This window comes from Ahaetulla prasina, chromosome 11 (genome assembly GCF_028640845.1).
Source record: "Ahaetulla prasina isolate Xishuangbanna chromosome 11, ASM2864084v1, whole genome shotgun sequence".
Taxonomy (NCBI): Eukaryota; Metazoa; Chordata; class Lepidosauria; order Squamata; family Colubridae; genus Ahaetulla; species Ahaetulla prasina.
In genome coordinates this window covers 13,394,510-13,415,591 of record NC_080549.1, presented here as the reverse complement: position 1 = coordinate 13,415,591, position 21,082 = coordinate 13,394,510, and the positions used below count along the sequence as shown (strand labels likewise).

General features: G+C 43.7%; 1 protein-coding gene across 3 annotated transcripts in view; it reads left to right on the top strand.

The window, feature by feature from the left end:
• The window catches only part of UTP14A (UTP14A small subunit processome component), a 28,463-nt gene extending 17,856 nt beyond the window's left edge, over nucleotides 1-10,607 (top strand). For all 3 annotated transcript variants that reach the window (XM_058154685.1, XM_058154683.1, XM_058154686.1), the window contains 3 exons: nucleotides 5,281-5,471; nucleotides 6,173-6,272; nucleotides 8,963-10,607. In XM_058154685.1, coding sequence (XP_058010668.1) covers nucleotides 5,281-5,471; nucleotides 6,173-6,272; nucleotides 8,963-9,250 — 579 coding nt within the window. In that variant the 3' untranslated portion in view covers nucleotides 9,251-10,607. The remainder of the gene's footprint in view (nucleotides 1-5,280; nucleotides 5,472-6,172; nucleotides 6,273-8,962) is intronic.
• The last annotated feature ends 10,475 nt before the right edge of the window (nucleotides 10,608-21,082 follow it).

Sequence of the window (21,082 nt, the reverse complement as noted above, 5' to 3'; positions counted from 1 at the left end):
AAGGAAGGAAGGTGCAGCAATCTGGGCTGGTCCTCAGAATAAATCCAGATAAACAATTGCCCCCCCAAGACAAATTAGTGCATGCTTCTTAACCTTTACTTAGTAAGCTTTATTTATAAGGGACGGGGTGGCTTAGTGGCTGAGACTCTGAGCTTGTCGATCGAAAGGTCGGCAGTTCAGCGGTTCGAATCCCTAGTGCTGCCATGTAACGGGGTGAGCTCCCGTTACTTGTCCCAGCTTCTGCCAACCTAGCAGTTCGGAAAAAAAATTCGAGTAGAAAATTCAAGTAGAAAAAATAGGGACCACCTTTGGTGGGAAGGTAACAGCGTTCCGTGCACCTTTGGCGTTGAGTCATGCCGGCCACACCACAGAGACGTCTTCGGACAGCGCTGTCTCTTTGGAGATGAGCACTGCCCCCTAGAGTCAGGAACAATTAGCACATATATGCGAGGGGAACCTTTACCTTTATTTATGAAGGAGAATATTTGTTGCTCAGGGTTGACATGAAGGATCCTTGGACATTTTCTTGCAAATGTTTCATGACCAAGCTAGAAAACGTCATCAGTGCTATAATCAGCACTGATGTTACCTAGTTTGGGTAATGAAACAGCTGCAAGAAAACAAGCAAGCTCAGCAAGCACCAAGAACCCCTTATAACGTTTTTGGTTTTTTTTAGCTTTTGTGGGACAGATGTTGGGAGAGACAAGACCCCAAACACTTCATTTGCTCCATTCCATACTGTTTCATCTCCTTTCAAGGTCCAACAGGATCTTTATTGCAAGTTCTAAACACAACAGAACAGAACAGAATAGAATATAGAATATAGAATATAGAATATAGAATAGAATAGAATGTAGAACAGAATAGAACAGAATAGAACAGAATAGAATAGTTGGCCCAGTGTGTTTGGACATACAAGGAACGTGTCTTCAGTGCATAAGCTCTCAGTGTACATAAATAAGCAATCAACATAAACCATACTAGGAAGGATACTACAGTAGTGGCCGAAATGATGGAAACCTTTTGGAAAAAGTGTATTTTCTAAAACTAGCTGTTAACACTACTTTTTTTTTTGAGTAGTACCATAAAATGATATCAATGGAAAGATAATTTAATCAAGAATGTAATGCGATAATGTTTATGAAGGATTTGCTATTAGAATAGCAGTTACAGTATAAAAAAGAAAAGTGAAACACGTAGAAAAAAACAAGATATACAAAAATGATCACCATGTGAGGCTCCAGTGACGTCACCCTCCTGCTGGGTGCTCAAACAGAGCACTCCGTGTTAGAAGATTGTAAAAGTCAGTGAAACAGAAAATAAATCACTGTTCACTGAGCTTAGCATAATCTCTGGGTGAAAGAGATTATCAGAATTGTGGAAGAGTGGCAGGTCTGACAGGGGGTTTGCTCTTAAGAGCGAATTTTCCTGGATTTATGACCCCACCGAATTCCACTCCTTCCAACTTCAGCACGCCCCTGTTTTTTATCAGGGAAAAGGAGAGGAATGTTGCTTCTGCTCTAGAGAACTTATTAAATTGATTGATATTCCAAGCAGACGGGAATTTCACAAGCGTTCGAACTTTGATGTAGAATCAGCACGGCAAGTACCGACTCCCTTTTTGAAATTTGAAACCTTTCTTTGTCTTTGATTAATTGACTTTTAAAATGGCGTCTAAAAGTGAAAGTAAAAATTTTTAGTACGATGAAGCAGCGGTACTTGTGGATTGTGACAAACGGAGTTTTTATACTGAAAGGAGGGAAGGAGAGTTATTAAGTTTGAATTCCTGATTCTTTTGAAGACAGAATGGCAGCTAAACCTTTAAAGCCTTCTGGAAGAAGGGGATCTGAACCAAGTCTTGAGGAAATATTGAAAGAACAATTAAAACTTTCTGAAGATAGGCAAAAAGAGATGATGGAGAATTTTAATGCAAAAATAAGAGAAGATATTCTTATGGCAGTTCAAGGACTGAGTAAAAAAATTGAAGGATTGGAAGTGGAAATGCAACAGATCTCTCAGTCAAATAAGTATTTAGAAGATGAAATGAAAGGTGTTCAGAAAAAAGTGGATCAAAATGAAGATCAGGTTGTGATATTACAATATAAACTTATGGAAGGAGCTCTTAGAATTCGTGGTATGCGAGAAGAGCGTGGAGAAGACTTAAGAAAAATTATATCAGAAGCATTGGCTGAATTTATTGAAGCGGACCCCCAAGAGGTAGCTTACCAAATTGATAAAATATATAGAGTTAATTCTTGGATTGCAAGACAGAGAAAGCTTCCTCGGACATTGTGGTTTATTTTGTGAAAAGGACTATGAGAAATCAAATTCTGCAAGTTTCATATCAGACAACTTTAAAAATTGGAGAACAGGAGTTGAAGGTGTTGAAAGAGATTCCTTCAAAGATGTTAAGAGACAGGAAGGAATTTGCTTTTTTTACACAAGAACTTAAAAAACATCAGATTCAATTCAGATGGGAGGTGCCAGTTGGACTGACACTATTCTATCAAGGAAGGAGATATAGAATTGACACTGTTTTAAAGGCAAAGGATTTTCTTTCTACAGTTTTGAAAGTCGAAATAGAAGTGATAGAAAAACTTCAAGAGACTCAAGAAGGCGTGGTGACCCAAGAGCCTTTATTGCTGCCAGTATTAGAGGAACCACAAGAGCAAAGGGTGACAAGAGGAGCCCTTAAGCGTAAAGAAGAGCAACAGTCTCAAAGTAAAAGTCAGGATCCCATTATGGAAGCTGTGGGAGGAGCTAGACGGAAGATACCGGAGGAGGAGCTTCCGTTGTCTGCTTCAAAGCTTCAGGAGGCCAGTAATGGCAAATAGAATCTTGTCATGGAATGTTAATGGCTTGAATTCAGCTCAGAAAAGAAGGAAAATATTTCACTACTTGAAACAATTTAAAAATGATGTGATTTGTTTGCAAGAGACACATATAAAATTATCAGACCAAAAATATTTAATTAATTCAAAATTGGGTAACCATTTTGTTGCATCAGCTTTGGAAAAGAAGCATGGAATTGTTGTATATATCAGGAAGGATATACCAGCTAAGCTAATTGAGGCAGATATTCAAGGAAGATTTATTGCTATTGAACTGGTGATAGATGCAAAAAAGACTTTGTTGATAGGTATTTATGCACCTAATCAGCAACAAGAAAAGTTTTACAAAATGTTACATGAGAGGTTGACCCTCTGGGATTATAGTTCGTTTATTTTATTAGGAGACTGGAATGGAGTAATTGATACAAGAAGGGATAAGAGAACTTCCTCCAAGAAGATACCTATACATGCAAAATTACCAAAATCTTTTTTTGAAATGATGGAAGACTTTGAGTTTAGAGATATATGGAGGTTACGGAATCCAGATGAGAGAGATTTTACTTTTTTTTCTGATAGGCATCAATCTTTTTCACGCATTGATTTTATTTTAATTTCTAATGACTTGCTTTCTAGGGTGAAGAAAACGAAGATATTTTCGAGGTGTTTAACTGACCATAGCCCAGTATGGATGGAATTATTACAAGGGAAAAAAGGTGGTAGAACATGGAGGTTGAATGAAAATCTGTTTAGATATGAGGATAATGTAACTTATTGTAAGAAACAGTTAAAAGAATTTTTTGATTTTAATATGTACAAAGGGACACCTATAGGAACTGTGTGGGAAAGAAGAAGATAAAGTTCCTGCCACAATTTTTCCTTTTGGGAATTATAATGGATTGTACAGGGATTGAGACTAAACTGATTTTGAACTTAATAACAGCAGCAAGACTGTTGATTGGACAATACTGGAAGAAAGAAGAGATACCTACAATAGAAGAATGGATATTGAAAGTTATTAACTTGGCTGAGATGGCTAAAATCTCAGCGTTTTTAAAAGACAATACGCAGGAAAGATATTTAATTGAATGGAAAAAATGGATTGATTATCTACAAAACAGATATCAGATTAAGAAATATCAGATTGCCTTTGAATAATTAGAAAGTTATTTTATGTAATGGGGAGGGGGTTGGGAGACGAAAAGCTTTGGATGTGGTTATTTGGATTGGAGTTTACCTTGTGATTGTCCCGGAAGCCGGGGTGGGGAGGAGGGGATGTTTTGTTTTTTTTTTTGTTGTGAGAGAGAGGGGGAAAAAAGGGGGAAAATGTTTTTGTTTTTTTTAAAACTCTTTCAATAAAAAAAAAAAAAAAAAAAAAAAAAAAATGATCACCATGTCAGTTAATACTTAGTTGGGTAACCTTTAGCATGAATTACGGCCTTACAACGTCTTCCCGTGGAGTGAACCAAGTTTTGCAGCTGTTATGTGAAACTAAGATTGAATGATGGCTTCTATTAACTGGGTTTTATTGCTGGGTCGCTTCTGACTAACAAGTTTCTTTAGTCGGCGCCATAGATTTCCAATTGGGTGAATGTCTGGGCTATTCCCAGGCCATTCCAGCAGTGGAATAGGATTAACTTGAAACTCAAAAAAAAAGTGGTGTTATTAGCCATCAAACCTCAAAAATACACTTTTCCCAAAAGGTTTCCACAATTTTGGCTACTACTCTAGCAGCAAGGTTATAGTCATAAATAGAAAAGAAGATAGGTAATATAGGATGAGAAGAAGAATAGTAATACAATCTTAGTAAATAGTTTGACATTGTGTTGGAAATTTAGTGATGCAGTCATTGAACTTTTTTTTTTTTAATCACATTTAAAATAGCCCAGAGAACCACAGCTATAACTTTCACCCATTGCAGGGGTGAAATGCTCCCGGTTCGGACCGGATTGCGCGATCCGATAGCGATGAGGGTGGGTAGTTCAGAGAACCGGTAGCAAAAAACCCTACCGCCCACCGCCCACGCCTCGCTGTTCTCTGTCCCTGAAGTGCTCAGTGATATAGCTGCGAACGGCCTTAAATGACTGCCGCGGCGCTTCCAAGGGCCGCACTACAGCTGATCAGTGCTGTAGGCGGCTAGTAGACCGGTGCCTCTATTTTTAAAGAAGGTAGACCGATGCCTCCCAAAAAACGGCAATTGGTAGACCGGTGCCTCTATTTTTAAAGAAGGTAGACCGGTGCGCTCCCAAGTTTTGTATACTTTATTATTTATTATTATTGGCCGTGCCCATTCAGTCACCTGACCAACAAGCCACACCCATCAATTAAGCCACACTCACAGAACCGGTAGGGAAAATTTTTAGATTTCATCCCTGACCCATTGCCTCGCCTGTTGACTGAGAACCTAAGGAGCTGCTTCTTCACCAGAGCCTGTTTTTATTTCCTTGGGCAGCTGGAGTCCGGCGCAAGCCAGAGGCAGATGATCCGAGAGGCTTTTGCGAGCGACAACGTCCTGGATGACTTCCTGAAAGAGAAGCGAGCGGCTGAAGAAGCCGGCAAACCGAAAACCATTGATCTGGTGCTTCCCGGATGGGGCGAGTGGGGAGGCGTGGGGCTGCATCCAAGCAAAAAGAAAAAGAAAAGGTACTTCGGGAGATGAGGTTGGAGGCCCCTGCCCTATTCTCTGCTCAATCTCTTTGCTTCTCTTAACAATTAACCAATGGAACGGCTTGCCACCAGAAGTTGTGGGCGTTCCATCAATGGAGGTTTGTAAGAGACTGGGCAGCTATGAGCCAGGGTGGCGCAGTGGTTAGAATGCAGTACTGCAGGCTACTTCTGCTGACTGTCGGCTGCCAGAAATTTGGCAGTTCGAATCTCACCAGGCTCAAGGTTGACTCAGCCTTCCATCCTTCCGAGGTGGGTAAAATGAGGACTCAGATTGTTGGGGGCAATAGGCTGACTCTGTAAACCGCTTAGAGAGGGCTGTAAAGCGGTGTATAAGTCTAAGTGCTATTGCTATCTATCTATCTATCTAAATCCACTAGAGCTGTGGTGGTATAGTGGTTAGATTGCAGTATTGCAGATTATTTCTCCCAACTGCCAGCAGTTCAATCCTGACCACCTCAGGCTTTCTTTCTTTCTGAGGTCAGTAAAATGAGGGCCCAGATTGTTGGGGGGCCAATATGCTTAGAGAGGGCTGTAAAGCACTGTAAAGTATATAAGAATATATATAAGCTCTATTGCTATTGCTATTTGTCCCGAATTGGGTATGCAGTCTCTTGCTTGAGCAGGGGTTTAGATTAGAAGTCCTCCAAAATCCTTTCCAACTCTTGCTATTAAATCAGGTTCCTCGTCAAGCCAGCGCCTGGACCCCCAAGGAAAGACCGGCACCTGCCCCACGTCCTACTGAACGAACGGCAGAATGTTTTAGCCGCCGCTCATCAGGTGAGAGCAAACATTCCTTTTTTCAGGATGGTTCTTCCCGTTAAAATTCTGGGTGCTTCACTGGATTTATTGATTTGATGGATGTAGCTGCCCATCTCACGGCAGGGGCTCCCATTTAAAAGCAAGCCAGAGTTGGCAGGTCAACAGCGCAGGGCCCAAGCAGACAGATTTCCCCAGCCATGCTAACTCCGAATCGGATAAACAATGTCTGCTACAATGTCCTACCTGTCAATGACTACTTCAGCTTCAACCACAACAATACACGAGCGCACAATAGATAACAAACTTAAGGTAAACTGCACCAAACTCGATTGCAGAAAATACGACTTCAGTAACAGAGTGGCCAATGCCTGGAATGCACTACCTGACTCTGTGGTTTCTTCCCCAAACCCCCAAAACTTTAAGCTTTAAACTGTCTCCTGTTGACCTCACCCCATTCCTAAGAGGTCTGTAAGGGGTGTGCTGATAGATTCGGATTTTTATGTAATATGGGAGAAATGGTATAATTGGATCGAAAATAGAAGGAAAAAAAGGTGCTAGAACCTCTAAATAGAATGTAAAATTAGTATAAATGTGTAGAACATAGGTGAATACTAATAAGAGGATATAAAAATAGTCACAGTCATGTGTAAGCGGTGAATAAGAATTGTTTAATTGTAAAACTTAATAAAAAAATATTTTTTTAAAAAAAAGAGCACCAGCGTGCCTACCGTCCCTGTCCTAATGTTCCCTTTAATTGTATTCATTTTATGTATTCAATTCATGCTTATACTTACATCTAATATGTACTCAACAAATAAATAAATAAAATAAAAATAAATAAATTAACCACACACTCGCTGGTTTTTACACAAGGCACTTAATTTGGTCCTTGGACTTACTAACCTGTTTTCTGGGTTCCACCAATACAGTGAATTATTAGAATGCCACTACTACCATCTTTAACCTGGTTTAAATGAATTGTGCATACCCAGCCAGTGGTTAAGTGCAAGGAACAGGAATGGCCGGAATAGCTCAGGCTGTAAGGAGTCTGTTATTAGAACACAATAGCCTGCAATTACTGCAGGTTCAAGCCCGGCCCAAGGTTGACTCAGCCTTCCATCCTTTATAAGGTAGGTAAAATGAGGACCCAGATTGTTGGGGGGGCAATAAGTTGACTTTGTAAATATACAAATAGAATGAGACTATTGCCTTACACACTGTAAGCTGCCCTGAGTCTTCGGAGAAGGGCGGGATATAAATGTAAATTAAAAAAATTTTTTAAAAAAATGGCGCCTATGATATGCTAACATAAAATCCATAGGAATCCAATATTATAGAAAAAGAAATATATTTAAAAACTTTTTTTAACAATTTCTGAGAATCTTATACAATTTCCAAAAATCATACTAAAATTATACTCAAAGATTGCATGGGTGAAAATTTTGAAATATTACAACTTTGGGCATTTTTGGGGGTGCAGGGGTGAAATGCTCCCGGTTCGGACCAGATCGCCCGATCCGGTAGTGATGGCGGTGGGTAGTTCGGAGAACCAGTAGCAAAAATCCCTGCCCCCACCCCCCACCCATGCCCAGCTGAGCTGAGCTGCGCAATCATCAGAGGCTTTTTTTTCTTTAATTTTAAAAGCATTTTTTCTTCGGCTGAAAAAATGCTTTTAAAAGTTTAAAAAAAGCCTCTGATGATCGTGCAGCTCAGCTGGGACCATCACCATTCGGCCGAAGAGGTTGTAGAAAAAATGCTTTTAAAAGTAAACAAAAAAAAATGGCCATGCCCACCCAGTCCCATCAAGCCCATCAAGCCACGCTCACAGAACCGGTAGTAATAAATTTTACATTTCACCCCAGGTGGGAGGGGGGGGGCTACGCAAGGACCAGAAACAATTTCTAAAGCTTAACATGGTGTGTAAAGTAGGCCATTATTTTATATCTAAAAATTTAGATCTGGGATGGATGTTGCCAAGTATCCGTGTTTTACAAATTGTGAACTTGGGTAAAATAAATGAAAACTACTAAAATTTAAAAATAATCGCTAACTCAGAAGGCAGATATCCCTCGACTGCCTTATTCTGATACTGTGCTGGCTTGAATGAGCCCTGGTGGCGCAGTGGTTGAAGTGTAGTATTGCAGGCTAACTCTGCCCACAGCCTGGAGTTCAATCCCGATGGGGATCAGTATATGTCTATTGCTAATGCAGATTCAGACAAGCAGAGGAAAGACCTGGAGGAGTGCAAGGCCAGGTACTGGCACCCGGAGGCTCAGCGGGCTAAGATGCTCAGCCAGTTCCAGGCCATGATGCAGTCCCACTGGAACGAGGCCTTCCGGCTCTTCGCCACCAACAGCGCTTCCCTCCAGCCTTCGCCCAAAACCCCACACCAGGAGGCTAAAATAGACCCCAAGTCGGAATTCCTGCCCCCGTCCAACCCGCATAAAAAGACTCTGAAGGGGGAGACTCTCTGCAGCAACCCAAACGTTCAGTGCACATATCTGTCCCGGGGCCGTAGTTTGAGGACCCCTGATTTAGTGCAATACAAAAAAATGCAAATAATTTTTCTGCGGACCACCAAAAATTTCTCGCGGACCACCAGTGGTCCACGGACCACCCGCTGGTGACCACTGCCCTAGACAGCATCTCTGCATCCCGTCTCCCAAGGTCTTTCTTGCATGCCATGATGGATCCCTTTCCTCCCACAGGTGAACCAGCTCCCCTTCCCCTTTGAGAACCGTCAACAGTTTGAACGCAGCATCCAAGTGCCGGTGGGCTCCACGTGGAACACGCAACGGGCTTTCCAACAGTTGACGGCTCCCCGGATCATCACACAGCCTGGCCAGATCATCCGTCCCATCACTGCAGAAGATACCAACCTGATCCATCAGAAGGATAGGTCGACAGCCGCCGTTGGACCGAAACCAGATTTGGAGTTAACCCTCCCTCTCCGCCCGCCTCGTCCCCACCGTATCCCAAAGAAGAAAGGCCGGTAGGAGTGAATTTGTGCCGATATGACCAGTGGGCACATTGGCATCTTATTGGCATTGTCCCAAGCAGATGTCCTGTCTTTGGATTTTTCCTTACTTTGAAGATGATCCTATATATACAGTAGTGGCTAAAATTGTGGAAACCTTTTGGGGGGAAAGTGTATTTTCTAAAACTAGCTAATAACCCCATTTTTTTTCCCGGAGTAGTACCATAAAATTATATATCAATGGAAAGATAATTTCATCAAGAATGTAATAATGCAATGTTTGTGAAGGATTTGCTATTAGAATAGCAGTTACAGTATAAAGAAGAAAAATGAAACACATAGAAAAAATGAGATATGCAAAAATTGTCACCCCCCAAAAAATGAGATATATACAAAAATTATCACCATTAATAATGTATCAGTTAATAATTAAAAATTATCAATTAATACTTAGTTGGGTAATCTTTAGCATGAATTAGGGCCTTACAACATCTTCCCATGGAGTGAACCAAGTCTTTGAGTTGTGCAGCTGTTATCATGTGAAACCAAGGTTGAATGATGGCTTCTATTAACTGGGTTTTATTGCTGGGTCACTTCTGACTAACAAGTTTCTTTAGTCAACTCCATAGATTTTCAATTGAGTTAAGGTCTGGGCTATTCCCAGACCATTCCAGCAGTGGAATAGGATTATCTTGAAACTCCAAAAAAAAAAAAAGTGGCGTTATTAGCTATCAAACCTCAAAAATACACTCATCCCAAAAGGTTTCCACAATTTTGGCCACTACTGAATGAGGATCTTATATACAGGTTTGCCTGCCCAATTGGAAGATATACTCGCTTTCTTTCAAATGATTTGGTTTTATTCCGTATCCCTCGCTCACCCACCCTGTTTTTTTAAAATACTAAAGAAGTTAGTTAAAACTCTTTCAACTCGTCCCTTCTTGACCAATGAGCTAACCTGGGAACAAGCGGTCCTATAACCATGGCCTTTTTGCAGGCACCATAATAAACTGTGAAAAAAGGTGCTTAGATCTTACAGCAGGTTAAGGCACCACTTTCTCCAGTTAAAAACCTCAACCCTTCTCCCAAAATAATTGGATTGATTCTTCCTGTTTGGGGAGAGGTTAAAGTGCAAGCACCTTACAACACCCCCAACCCTGCCAGCAAAATAAAAAAGACAGAACACTTCACTCAGTTTGTCTGTTTAAAACCTCTGTATTTCCACTTTAAGACGCTCATAATTCCACTCTCCTTAAGCAGGATGGAAAAAAAATATATAATTCACGCACCCGAAAAACAAAATTGCAATTTGGACGGAGGAAAAGAATGGAAAAAACACAGGAAGTTTTCTTGCCTAGACAACCCAGGTCGTTTAGCACTAGAAAAATAACCGGAACCAGCCAACTAATAAACGGATCTATATATTTTTGAAAAGTGTCTCTTCGTGCTTTCTTTTTCGTTTCTTTTTTTCTAAAGCCAGGAGTGTGTTTTTGTACCAAAGGGCGAATTTGTGATTGCGTTTTCTTTCCTCCTAATTTTCTCAACGAGATGCAAAAAAAAAAAGAAAAAAAAGGATAATGAGTGTTATTCAAAATTTACAGGCGTGACTTTAAAAATGGGGGCTTTGCCAGAGTTCGTAGACATCAAAAATAAATTAGGCTGCTTGCTTATTACTCGTTGTCCGAAGTTGTTACAATTCCCCTGCTTGGTGGTTTTATCGATCCACAATTCAACCTGGCCAGGACCGTTTTGTTTTTCTAAGTTTCCAATCCTTACGACCGAGATCTTAGGTAAGGTTGATGTTTCAGACGGTTAGGAAGGTGATATTGTGGTCCACCAACAGCCTGCAGAGCTGGCAATGGAGTCGGACAGCGATGAGGCTGAGGTGAGGCCAGGGCCATTGAGGAGTGAGGTGTGGACTCCGGAGCCTCCAGAGACTGATAGTAGCGAGGCAGAGGAACAGGAGGAGCCTCTTCCTAATGCACGCATGAGAAGAGCTGCCAAAAGGCAAGAGCAGCCCAAGCAAAGAGGAAGACTCGGGAGTAGGGCCAAGAGATGGTTGGCCCCTCCCATAAGGCTTAAAAGACCAGCAATGGCATTTGGGCTTTGCCGGAAAACAACGTTGGTAGCTTCGTCGTCTTGCATTTATTTTTGTATCAGTGTCTTCTGAACAACAAGAAAGGCCTTTGGCAGTTTAACTAATTGGACCAAGGTTTGTGATAGGACTGAGAAATTTGTGTTGGGAGGAATTTGCTTTAGTTTAGTTGAACTACGCTGGGAATGAAGTAATTCTCAGCTGTTTGAATAAAGTTTGTTTTTTCACTGACTCCGTTTCCTACTACCGACTTGGGCCTGGGTCACAACAGGTGAGTGGGTAAGACTGAACAACATTTTTTTTAGGAATCGGCAGGTGATGTTTTCATATCTTTACACGCTTCCCCCTTCTTGGTGACAGGAAGAGGATAAATTTTGCAAACAAAACTGTTGCGTGTAAATTGACTGTATTGCATCATTTTATATGTGTTGCTTCATCAAAATAGCAGCACATTTTTGTTAAAAGTTTATTAGCTTTAACGATGCTATAAATAGATGGGTGGTCCTGCCTCCATGGGAGAGGGGATTTCCCATTTCTTTTTTTAAAAAAAACCCATTTAGAATAGAATAGAATTTTTTATTGGCCAAGTGTGATTGGACACACAAGGAATTTGTCTTGGTGCTATTTGTTTATTTATTTATTGGTGCTTGGTGTTATTTTGGAGAATAACAGCGACAGACATGAAGCCAACGCTAAGCATATCAAAAAATCCATCTCTGTGGACAAGGATACTAAAAAGTCATCCAAGGAAAACCATTAAAGGAGAATATTTGTTGTTGTTCTTAGTTGCAAAGTCATGTCCGACCCATCATGACCGCATGGATAACATTCCTGCAGGCCCTCCTGTCCTCTACCATCCTCTGGAATATATATATATATATATATTCTATTTGTATATATAGAATATTTGTAGCTGAGGGTTAAAATGAGGGGTCCTCGGTGCTCTCTGAGCTTGCTTGTTTCCTTGCAGATGTTTCGCTACCATACTAGGTAACCTCATCAGTGCTAGGAACACTATAAACCCACCTTCGTGCAAATGAAAATACTACATGCCGTTTCTAACCCGGTGTCCCAAACGAGTCGCAAAGGAACACCCCCAGAGTCGTGGGGCTTAATTCTGCCTTCCTCCATCGCAAGGATCCTGAGAAAGGAAGGATCACAATACTCATAATGCCCAGCAAACATTGGTAAGAGTAGCCAAAAAAACAAAACAAACCCCATCCACAATTAATCAGATTGTAAAATTTGTGCCAGACTTACCTTCTATTTAGTTTCCACCTGCGAGAAAGCTCTGATACAGGGTAGTCCCTCGACTTATAAACTATTCGTTTAGTGACTGAAGTTACAACAGCGCTGAAAAAGTGACTTACGACCGTTTTCAGACTTATTACCATGGCAGCACACACACACATGGTCACGTGTTCAAAATTCAGACCCTTGACAACTGACTCGTGTTTATGACGCTTGCAGTGTCCTGGGGTCACGTGATCCTCTTTTATGACCACCTGACAAGCAAAGTCGATGGGGAAGCCGGATTCGCCTAACCGTGCTTCTAACTTCACCACGGCAATTATTCTCCGAACAACGGCGGCAAGAAAGGAGCGTCAACCCTTCCATTCCCCCACCATACAGTCAGAGCGGAAGAAGCTTCTTGGATGAGAAGCGAGACGTCTTCGGCAAGAAACCAAGAAAGTCCAGCTGGAAAAGCACCTTTGGCACAACCCTGACCTGGATTAGGGGTCTCCAACCTTGGCAACTTTAAGCCTGGCGGACTTCAACTCCCAGAATTCCCCAGCCAGCTTTGCTGCTTTGCTGGCTGGCGAATTCTGGGAGTAGAAGTCCACCAGGCTTAAAGTTGCCAAGGTTGGAGACCCCTGACCTGGATGACGGAGAACCTCCACAGACATCACAGACTCCAAGAAAGGCGTGTAAAATGGAACAAAACTCGCTTAGCCAATTCTTACTTAACCACAGAAACCGGGGGCTCAAAGGTGGCCGTAAATCAAGGACTCACTGTATTAATTTTCTAGGGGTGGGATTATAGCGACAACCGTTTTTTTTTTGTCGTCTCTGCTTTGCCGTTCTCTTCCAAACAGAAGCTTTAAACGGGGGATTTAAATCGGCAGCCAGACAGATTGCAAGCGATCCTTGACTCCCGTTCCAGTGTCTGCCTCCCCCCTCCTCCTCCTCCGCCCACCCCTCTAAATCTGTTCAGACCTCCATTAAATCTACTGCAGCCGGCTACTCAAAAGCCCGATGACCAACACCCGCCTCTCTCTCTCTCTCCCCACCCCTCCCTGACTTCTTTCCTGTCTCATCCACCAGGAATTATCTCTACTGACGTTGACCTAATTGTTTACATCTCGCCCAGATCCATTTGGGGCAGCATTTTCTCTTTCATTTCTCGCCACCCCACGCACCCTCCCCACCTTGAACTGGGGCGGCATATGCGCTGCTCCTGTTGAACTGCAGGCCAGAAAGGCAAAATAGCAGCCGAGCAGCTGGAAGGCTTCGACTTATCCTTTGCGTTATTAGCCAGTCCTCGGCGTATGGCCTACGATGGAGGCCAAAATTTCTGCCGCCGAACAAGACAATTGCGAAGTGAGTCTCGCCCCGTGATATGACCTCTCTAGCCACCGTCATTAAGGGAATCACTGCAATTAAATTGACTTTGTCAGCAGGTCACAAAAGGGGATCAGGACACTAAAAGCCGTCATAAATACAAACCAGTTCCCAAACCTCTGACTTTTTGATCGGGTGAACAAGAATGGTCATGCGAAAAGCTGTCGTCACTTTTTTTCAGTGCCGTTAATAATCTCCAACGGTCACTGAACGAGTGGCTGTAAGCCAAGGACGACCTATCCTCTTAATCTTGACCCCTTTGGAAGGGAGTGCGATGTGAATCCAAGCAAGCTGGCCAATGCATGGTTTAATCCACTGATCGGGGGACGCTGACAGTGTTGTGTGAGCAGCTGCCATTCCAGAAGAGGAATTCCAAGGTAGACTGTTACAACCTGGGGAAGCTTCCTTGATCGAAACAGCCCTTATAACAACTAGGGCGACCTTCAGAAGGTGGCATTCAGCCGGTTAAAACCGTTTCAGGCGAACCGGCAGTGGAAATCTTGGGTGCCGCTCACCTAACCTGGCGCTATTTAGGCAGGTTTTTGAAGCCGGTAACATGCGCGGAAGGCACGCACAAAAGCGCATTTGCAGAAGGCCATGCGCATGTGCAGAAGGCAGGTGCGCAGGCGAATCGAGCGTTCGCACACGGGGCGAACCGATAGTAACAAAATGTGAAGCCTTCTCTCTTCCAGATGTTTATAGAGTTGCAACACACACCCCAAGCATCAATCATCATCTGGAGGGAATATGATTGTTTAAAAAGGATGTGACATACCGTACGGCCAGGTATGTTATTTGGGGATAAAAATGCTTCCACCCACCTCCCATGTGTAAGCAAGATACCCCAAACGTTGAAGCCCTTGCAGGTTTTATCTGTGTCTTCAGGTCTTCAGGAACCAGGAGCATCACTCAGGTGACCCTGAGGATACAGATAAACCTCCAAGGGCTTCAAGGACCCTCTAAAAGGATGCAAAGGACCAGCTGTCTGGCAAGGAGTATCAATCCTTCCATTCTCCCACCATCCAGTATCAGAGCTGAAGAAGCTTCTTGGACGAGAGGAGAAAGGTCTTCAAAAGAAAACAAACAAGAAATTCCTGAAAAAAAAGCACCTTTGGGACAACCTGTTGGTAGGTATTTAAGAGTTCAAGGTTCTCTTTTTCTTGATTTTGATGGGTAGGTGGCTTCCTATACCACCTTTTCCTCCAGAAGCCAGCCTCAACTTCTTTAATGGAGTTGGCACGGCTTAAGGGGGTGTCTGACCCGGGGAGGGGAGAGAGGAAGTCCCTCACCTGACTAGGTGGCTCAGTGGCTAAGACATTGAGCTTGTCCATCAGAAAGGTCGGCAATTCGGCGGGTTCAAATCTGGTGAAATCCAGCAGGTTCTGACAGGTTCTGGAGAACCGGTAGCGGAAATTTGGAGTAGTTTGGAGAACTGGCAAATACCACCTCTGGCTGGCCCCAGAGTGGGGTGGGAATGGAGATTCTGCAATATTCTTCCCTCAGGACTGGGGAGGGAAGGGGGATTTTGCAGCATCTTCCCCTGGAGTGGGGTGGGAAGGGAGATTTTGCTGTACCCTTCCCCTGCCCTGCCCACCAAGCCACGCCCACCAAGCCACACCTACAGAACCGGCCACAGTAAAAAAAAATAAAAAATTGGATTTCCCCACTGGTTCGAATCCCTAGTACGGATCTCTGCCTGAGCGAGGGGGTCAGAGTAGATGACCTCCGAAGTACCTTCCAACTTGGTTACTGCTCTAACCACTACGCCACCCGGTCTTTCCCTAAATCCGGGATTTCCGGGGAGGGGGGCGGTTAAGGAAGAAGGAAGGGGAGCAGATGGACGTCGCTTCCAAAGCCCCCCCCCCCCGTGCGCCCCTCGCCTTCGCCCGGCCACCGAGTCTGGCATCGAGCAACCGTCTCGCGGCCGGTTCCAAGCACCGACTTTTCCCCGCCGCTTGCAACCGCAGAACGCGGCGGGGCTTGTCGGCAGTCACGCGTGGAATCGCCCTTCTCTTTCCCCGCTTGCCCGGAGACCGGCGCGGCTTGCATTGCAAGCCGAGGACGGACTCGTCCTCTCCCCTGCACGGAGCCCAGGTGGGAGCTTCGGCTGCAGACGCCAGGCGGGCCGGCTCGGAGAAGCCAGCGGCCGGAGCTGCGCGCCTCCCTTCGCCGGCCTACTTTCCAGCCAGCCCAGCCAGGTGGTGGTGCTGCCCCAACTCCGCAGCGCAGCTCCCGGGGAAACGAAACGAAACGAAGCGAGAGGGAAGCCGGCGCGGGCTCGGTGCCAAGCCGAAGGACTCTCCGCCACTCGCCCTTGCACGCATCCCCCGCCCTACATACACACACGCGCGCGCGCGCGCCCGCTCCTCAACACGGGTCGGCGGCTTCCCACGTGCATGGCTCAAGCAGGCTGCTTGCAAAGAAAAAAAAAGGGGGGGAGAAAACCCCGCGTCCTGGCCGCCCCTTTCGTGCGTGGGTTGCAACGTGCGTGGCGTGGTGGTGGTGGTTGTCACGGGTATTAAGAAAGTAACCCATTCAGAAGACCAGCCTTTCTTCTGCCCCTTGCAACCCGCGTGGGGAGGGAGGGGAAGGGTCGTGGGTGGTGGTCACGGGTATTAAGAAAGTAACCCATTCAGAAGACCAGCCTTTCTTCTGCCCCTTGCAACGCGCGTGGGGAGGGAGGGGGAGGGTCGTGGGTGGTGGTCACGGGCATTAAAAAAGTAACCCGTTCAGAAGACCACCCTTTCTTCCACCCCTTGCCCGGAGCGGGTCTTCTTCTTTTCTCACTGGGTGGGTCAGGCAGCTGTGCGGATCAGCCTTCCACCTCCCTTCCCCACGACCCCCGCTGGGCTCTTCCTGTCTTCAGGCCCGGCCTGGCCGCTTCATCCATTATACACGTGTATATATATATTTTTTTGCCAAAAAAAAAAGCGGGGGGGTGGGCTTCAAACGGGCACGGGCACGCGCGTATCGCCAGGGCTCCAAGACGGTGGGTGGGGGTGAGGGGAGGGTCGCAGGATGGAAGATTGGCAGCCACCCGGTTGGCTTATATAGCCCCATGTGGGGGGGGGGGGAGGTTGAGATTCCCCGGAGCTTCTGACGATCGTTCGCGGCCACTTCCGGAACGAGGAAATTGCAAGCGAGCAGCCCTCGTGCATCGATCGGGCTCGGGCTGGGTGGGGAACCGAACCCGTGTTCGCTTCCCCTCCCGGGCTGCGGGCGTCTCCGGCAGGATCGAGCGACGCGGCCGAGTTTGGAAGCCTCCCCAGTCCCCCACCCCTCTCTCTCTCTCTTTCTGTGTGCCCTGCCAGCGAGCTTAGCAAGAAGATCGAACGTGTGAAACCGACCCTCCTCTCTAAACGCGGGGTGGGGGGCGCGGGGTGGGGGGCAGAAAACCAAAACCCAAAGTCATTTGGCCATGTCAAAGTTTGGAGGGGATGGTCGGGGGTGAGGGAGACGAGGCTCCCGATCTGTCCCAAATCGGGATGACCGACGTGGGTATCAAACTCGCGGGTTCCCCCCTTCCCCCCCCCCCATGGTGAGGATTATGCCAGGCTGCCTTGCTTGGAATGGAGGTGGGGGGGGAGATATATATAGAAATATGCATGCATATGTAAATAAACCCGCTAATAAATAAATGAAAACCGAGGAAGCGGATAGAAGGGTTGCAGATTTTTATTTTTTATTTTTGTAGAGCTGCATCCTATCTATTAATATGCGGGGGAGCCCTTAATGGGTTGTGTGAACCGAAGGAGAGGTTAGAACTGTGCTTTTGGCAAGGGTTTTTTGCTACCTGTCTTGACAGATTACAGGTTGTCTGGAAGGCAGGGATGACCCATGAAAGTAAAAGCAAGGGCCCAAGCACTTCTGACCTTGGGTTTTCTACCTAAGCAGGGGGTTGGACTAGAAGACCTCTTAAGGCCCCTTCCAACTCTGTTATTCTGTTCTTGTCGTATTGGGGTGTTGCATGCTGGGACCATCCCAGTTCAACCAGTGAGACATTTTCCCTGGACGTTTTCTGGCTGGACCGTACAATCTTATCTTTTTTCCCCTAATTTCTTTGCAAAATCTGTAAGGGGCGTGCATAAGAGCACAAACGTGCCTACCATTCCTGTCCTAACGTTCCCTTTGATTGTATCCAATTCGTATAGTTTTTCTTTTTTTATACTTATGCTTATATATATATATATGCTTATATATCGTATAGTTATTTCATGCTTACGCTTACATATACTATTGTGACAAATAAATAAATAAATAAATAAATAAATAAAATATTCCCAAACGTTACCAAAACAAACCCTCTTAAGAAAATGGAGTTGCTTTTTTAAGAAGAAAAAAAGTTATGGCTGTTTTATTTAAGAGAAAAAGAAACATATTTATGCATAACCCATTACACGCTGCTTATTTCTGCTGGTTATGACGACCCCAAGGGAGGAAAAAAAAAATCTGTTTACAAGATATTTGGAGGCTAGTCCAGATTTAACACCAAATCATCTTTGTTGCTATAAAAATCTGGACCGGGAAATTGTGAATGAGAGAATCGGAAGTTTTATTCTGGATAAATTGGCCCTTTTTTTCCCCTCTCCTAAATTGTGTTTGCTTGAAGAAGGACAGTGAGCAATCTGGGTAGGGGTATGAACATCCTTGGATCCTATTTCCTGTGCCTCTGAGAACTGGTGATGGTTTTCCAAGACCCCCTAGTCCTTCCTAACTTCAACCCTTTCCCATTTGAGCCAAAAGAGCCATGGATGGCAGCCATCTTCCCAGGTAGTCTGGAAACGCTATTCAAATTTTTCTAATGACTTTCCTTAATCGGGTGCCTCCTGAGGTGTGATGGTCTCACCTTCCAACATCCTCCAGTCGATGGCTGTGGCGACTGGATGGCTGTGGCGACTGACGATGATAATAACTATGGCCAAACACACCTGGAAGGCCACTGGCTAGAGAAAGGAGATTGGGTTGGATTGGATTGAATAGTTTATTTGGCCAAGCATGATTAGACACACAAGGAATTTGTCTCTGGTACAGAAGCGCTCAATGTACACACAAAGCTATCATTATTATTTACTTTATTCATTAAACATGAAACTCAAGTCAACTAAACATTCAAAAATGCATCACAAATACCATGAATGGTTGAGACAGGTTGCTGCCAGTGTCCTAGGTATCATCATCATCATCATGTTGTTGTTATTATTATTATTATTATTATTATTATTATTATTATTATTATTATTATTATTATTATTATTATTATCTTATTCATTAAATATGAAACTCCGTCAACTGAACATTTAAAAATGTGTCACAAATATGATTGACTGGTGCTAATGGTTGATACGGGTTGCTGCCAGCATCCTAGGTATCAACCAAGTATCTTCTTAAAATATATGATATTCCGAGTAGCGCAATTTCTTGATGTGTTTTGTAAAATTCTTGGACATGGAACCAAGTGCCCCAATGACAATGGGTATCACTGTTACATGTTTCATCCATAGCCGTGTAGTTTCGATGGCCAGGTTGCGATATTTTGTGATTTTTTTTTTCAGTTCTTTTTCTTCGACTCTGGCGTCTCCTGGTAGAAGAAAAAGAACTGGAAAAAAATCACAAATTATTATTATCATCATCATCATATCTTTTATTCATTAAACATGAAAGTCAGTCACTGAACATTTAAAAATGTATCGCCAATATCATTGACTTGCGCTGATGGTTGATATGGGTTGCTGCCAACGTCCTAGGTATCAACCAAGTATCTTAAAATAATAATAATAATAATAATAATAATAATAATAATAATAATAATAATAATAATAATAATAATAATAATAATAACAGCAACCCGTATCAACCATCAGCACCAGTCAATTATATCTGTGATGCCTTTTTGAATGTTCAGTTGATTGAGTTTCATGTTTAATGAATAAAGATAAGTAATAATAGTAATAACAACTTCATTACAAACCAAAATTTTCCTTGGTCGTAATTTTTGGGTGAAAGCATCCAGGGTGGTTTGTGTTGATCTGTTGATCCTTCAAAGTGTCGTGCAAACTTAGAAAACAGAGTCCAGTCTTCTAATAGCTGTGCTCAAGCATGTGTGAACATAACCCACAAGTCCTTACTCGGTGTTACCATCTTTAACTTCCATAAAATTATATTTCAAGAGCAATCAGTAACGAGGATCATAGTTTTTCATAGCTCCATCCAGTCTGCTTTCCGGGCGCCGGATTAAACTCCAAACACGCAACAACGATTTTCTGTTTCTATGTGGGTTCAAGATTTAAAAGCTGCTTTCTGTATTGTCTTTGTAGTGAAGAAGATTGAACATGAACTTTCCAACCGTGAGATTCTTAGCCAGGAGTAGAGGCCACACTCCAGTTATTATAGGCCAGATGGTTTTAGGAAGGAAGTAGTGTTTTGAAGAAGGAATACTCCAGTCGGAGGCCAGATTGTTCTTTCTTAACTTCTCCATGAGTACATGAAGTTCTACCAGACCTGTCCATCTAGTAGTTCATCACTTGCTACATCAACTTTCTCCAGGTTGGTGTGTTGGCCAAGAGTATAACATGTAGGAACCAGGCAAAGAGAAAGGATGTGCAGATAAGACTCCCTTATTTTTTATTTTTGTCCACTATGACAACCATGTTAGATAGACACAGCTGAGAACAAGTGGCCCAAAATCACCCAGAAAGCTTCGTGCCCAGGTAGAGCCCAGCACCTTAATCACTACACTGTCTTGTAGACTGTATTGGCTCTGCAGGCTCTACTGGAGGGCTGGTTGCTCCTTCTGAACTTGCCTTTATTACATCCTCAACTGGAATGCAATGTAGCCCACAATGGATGGTTGGTTTTTGTAGGCTTCAAAAGAAGAGCAAGCTACACTTGCATTGTAGGATAAATATTCTCTGAAGTTTAGGGGAACATGAGATGGGTTCTTCTCTAGATGAGATTGGGCAGCACATAAAACTAAATAAATAAATTCAAGAAGGGCATCATTTTTTGCAGGAAAGTATCTTCCGCAGTATACTTTTCCAGAGATTAACCTGTGGATTATGGCTTATCTCTGGAGTTTCCTGCATGGGACAGAAAGAGGGTGATGGTTACAAAGAGGACTGTGAAAATATCTACATA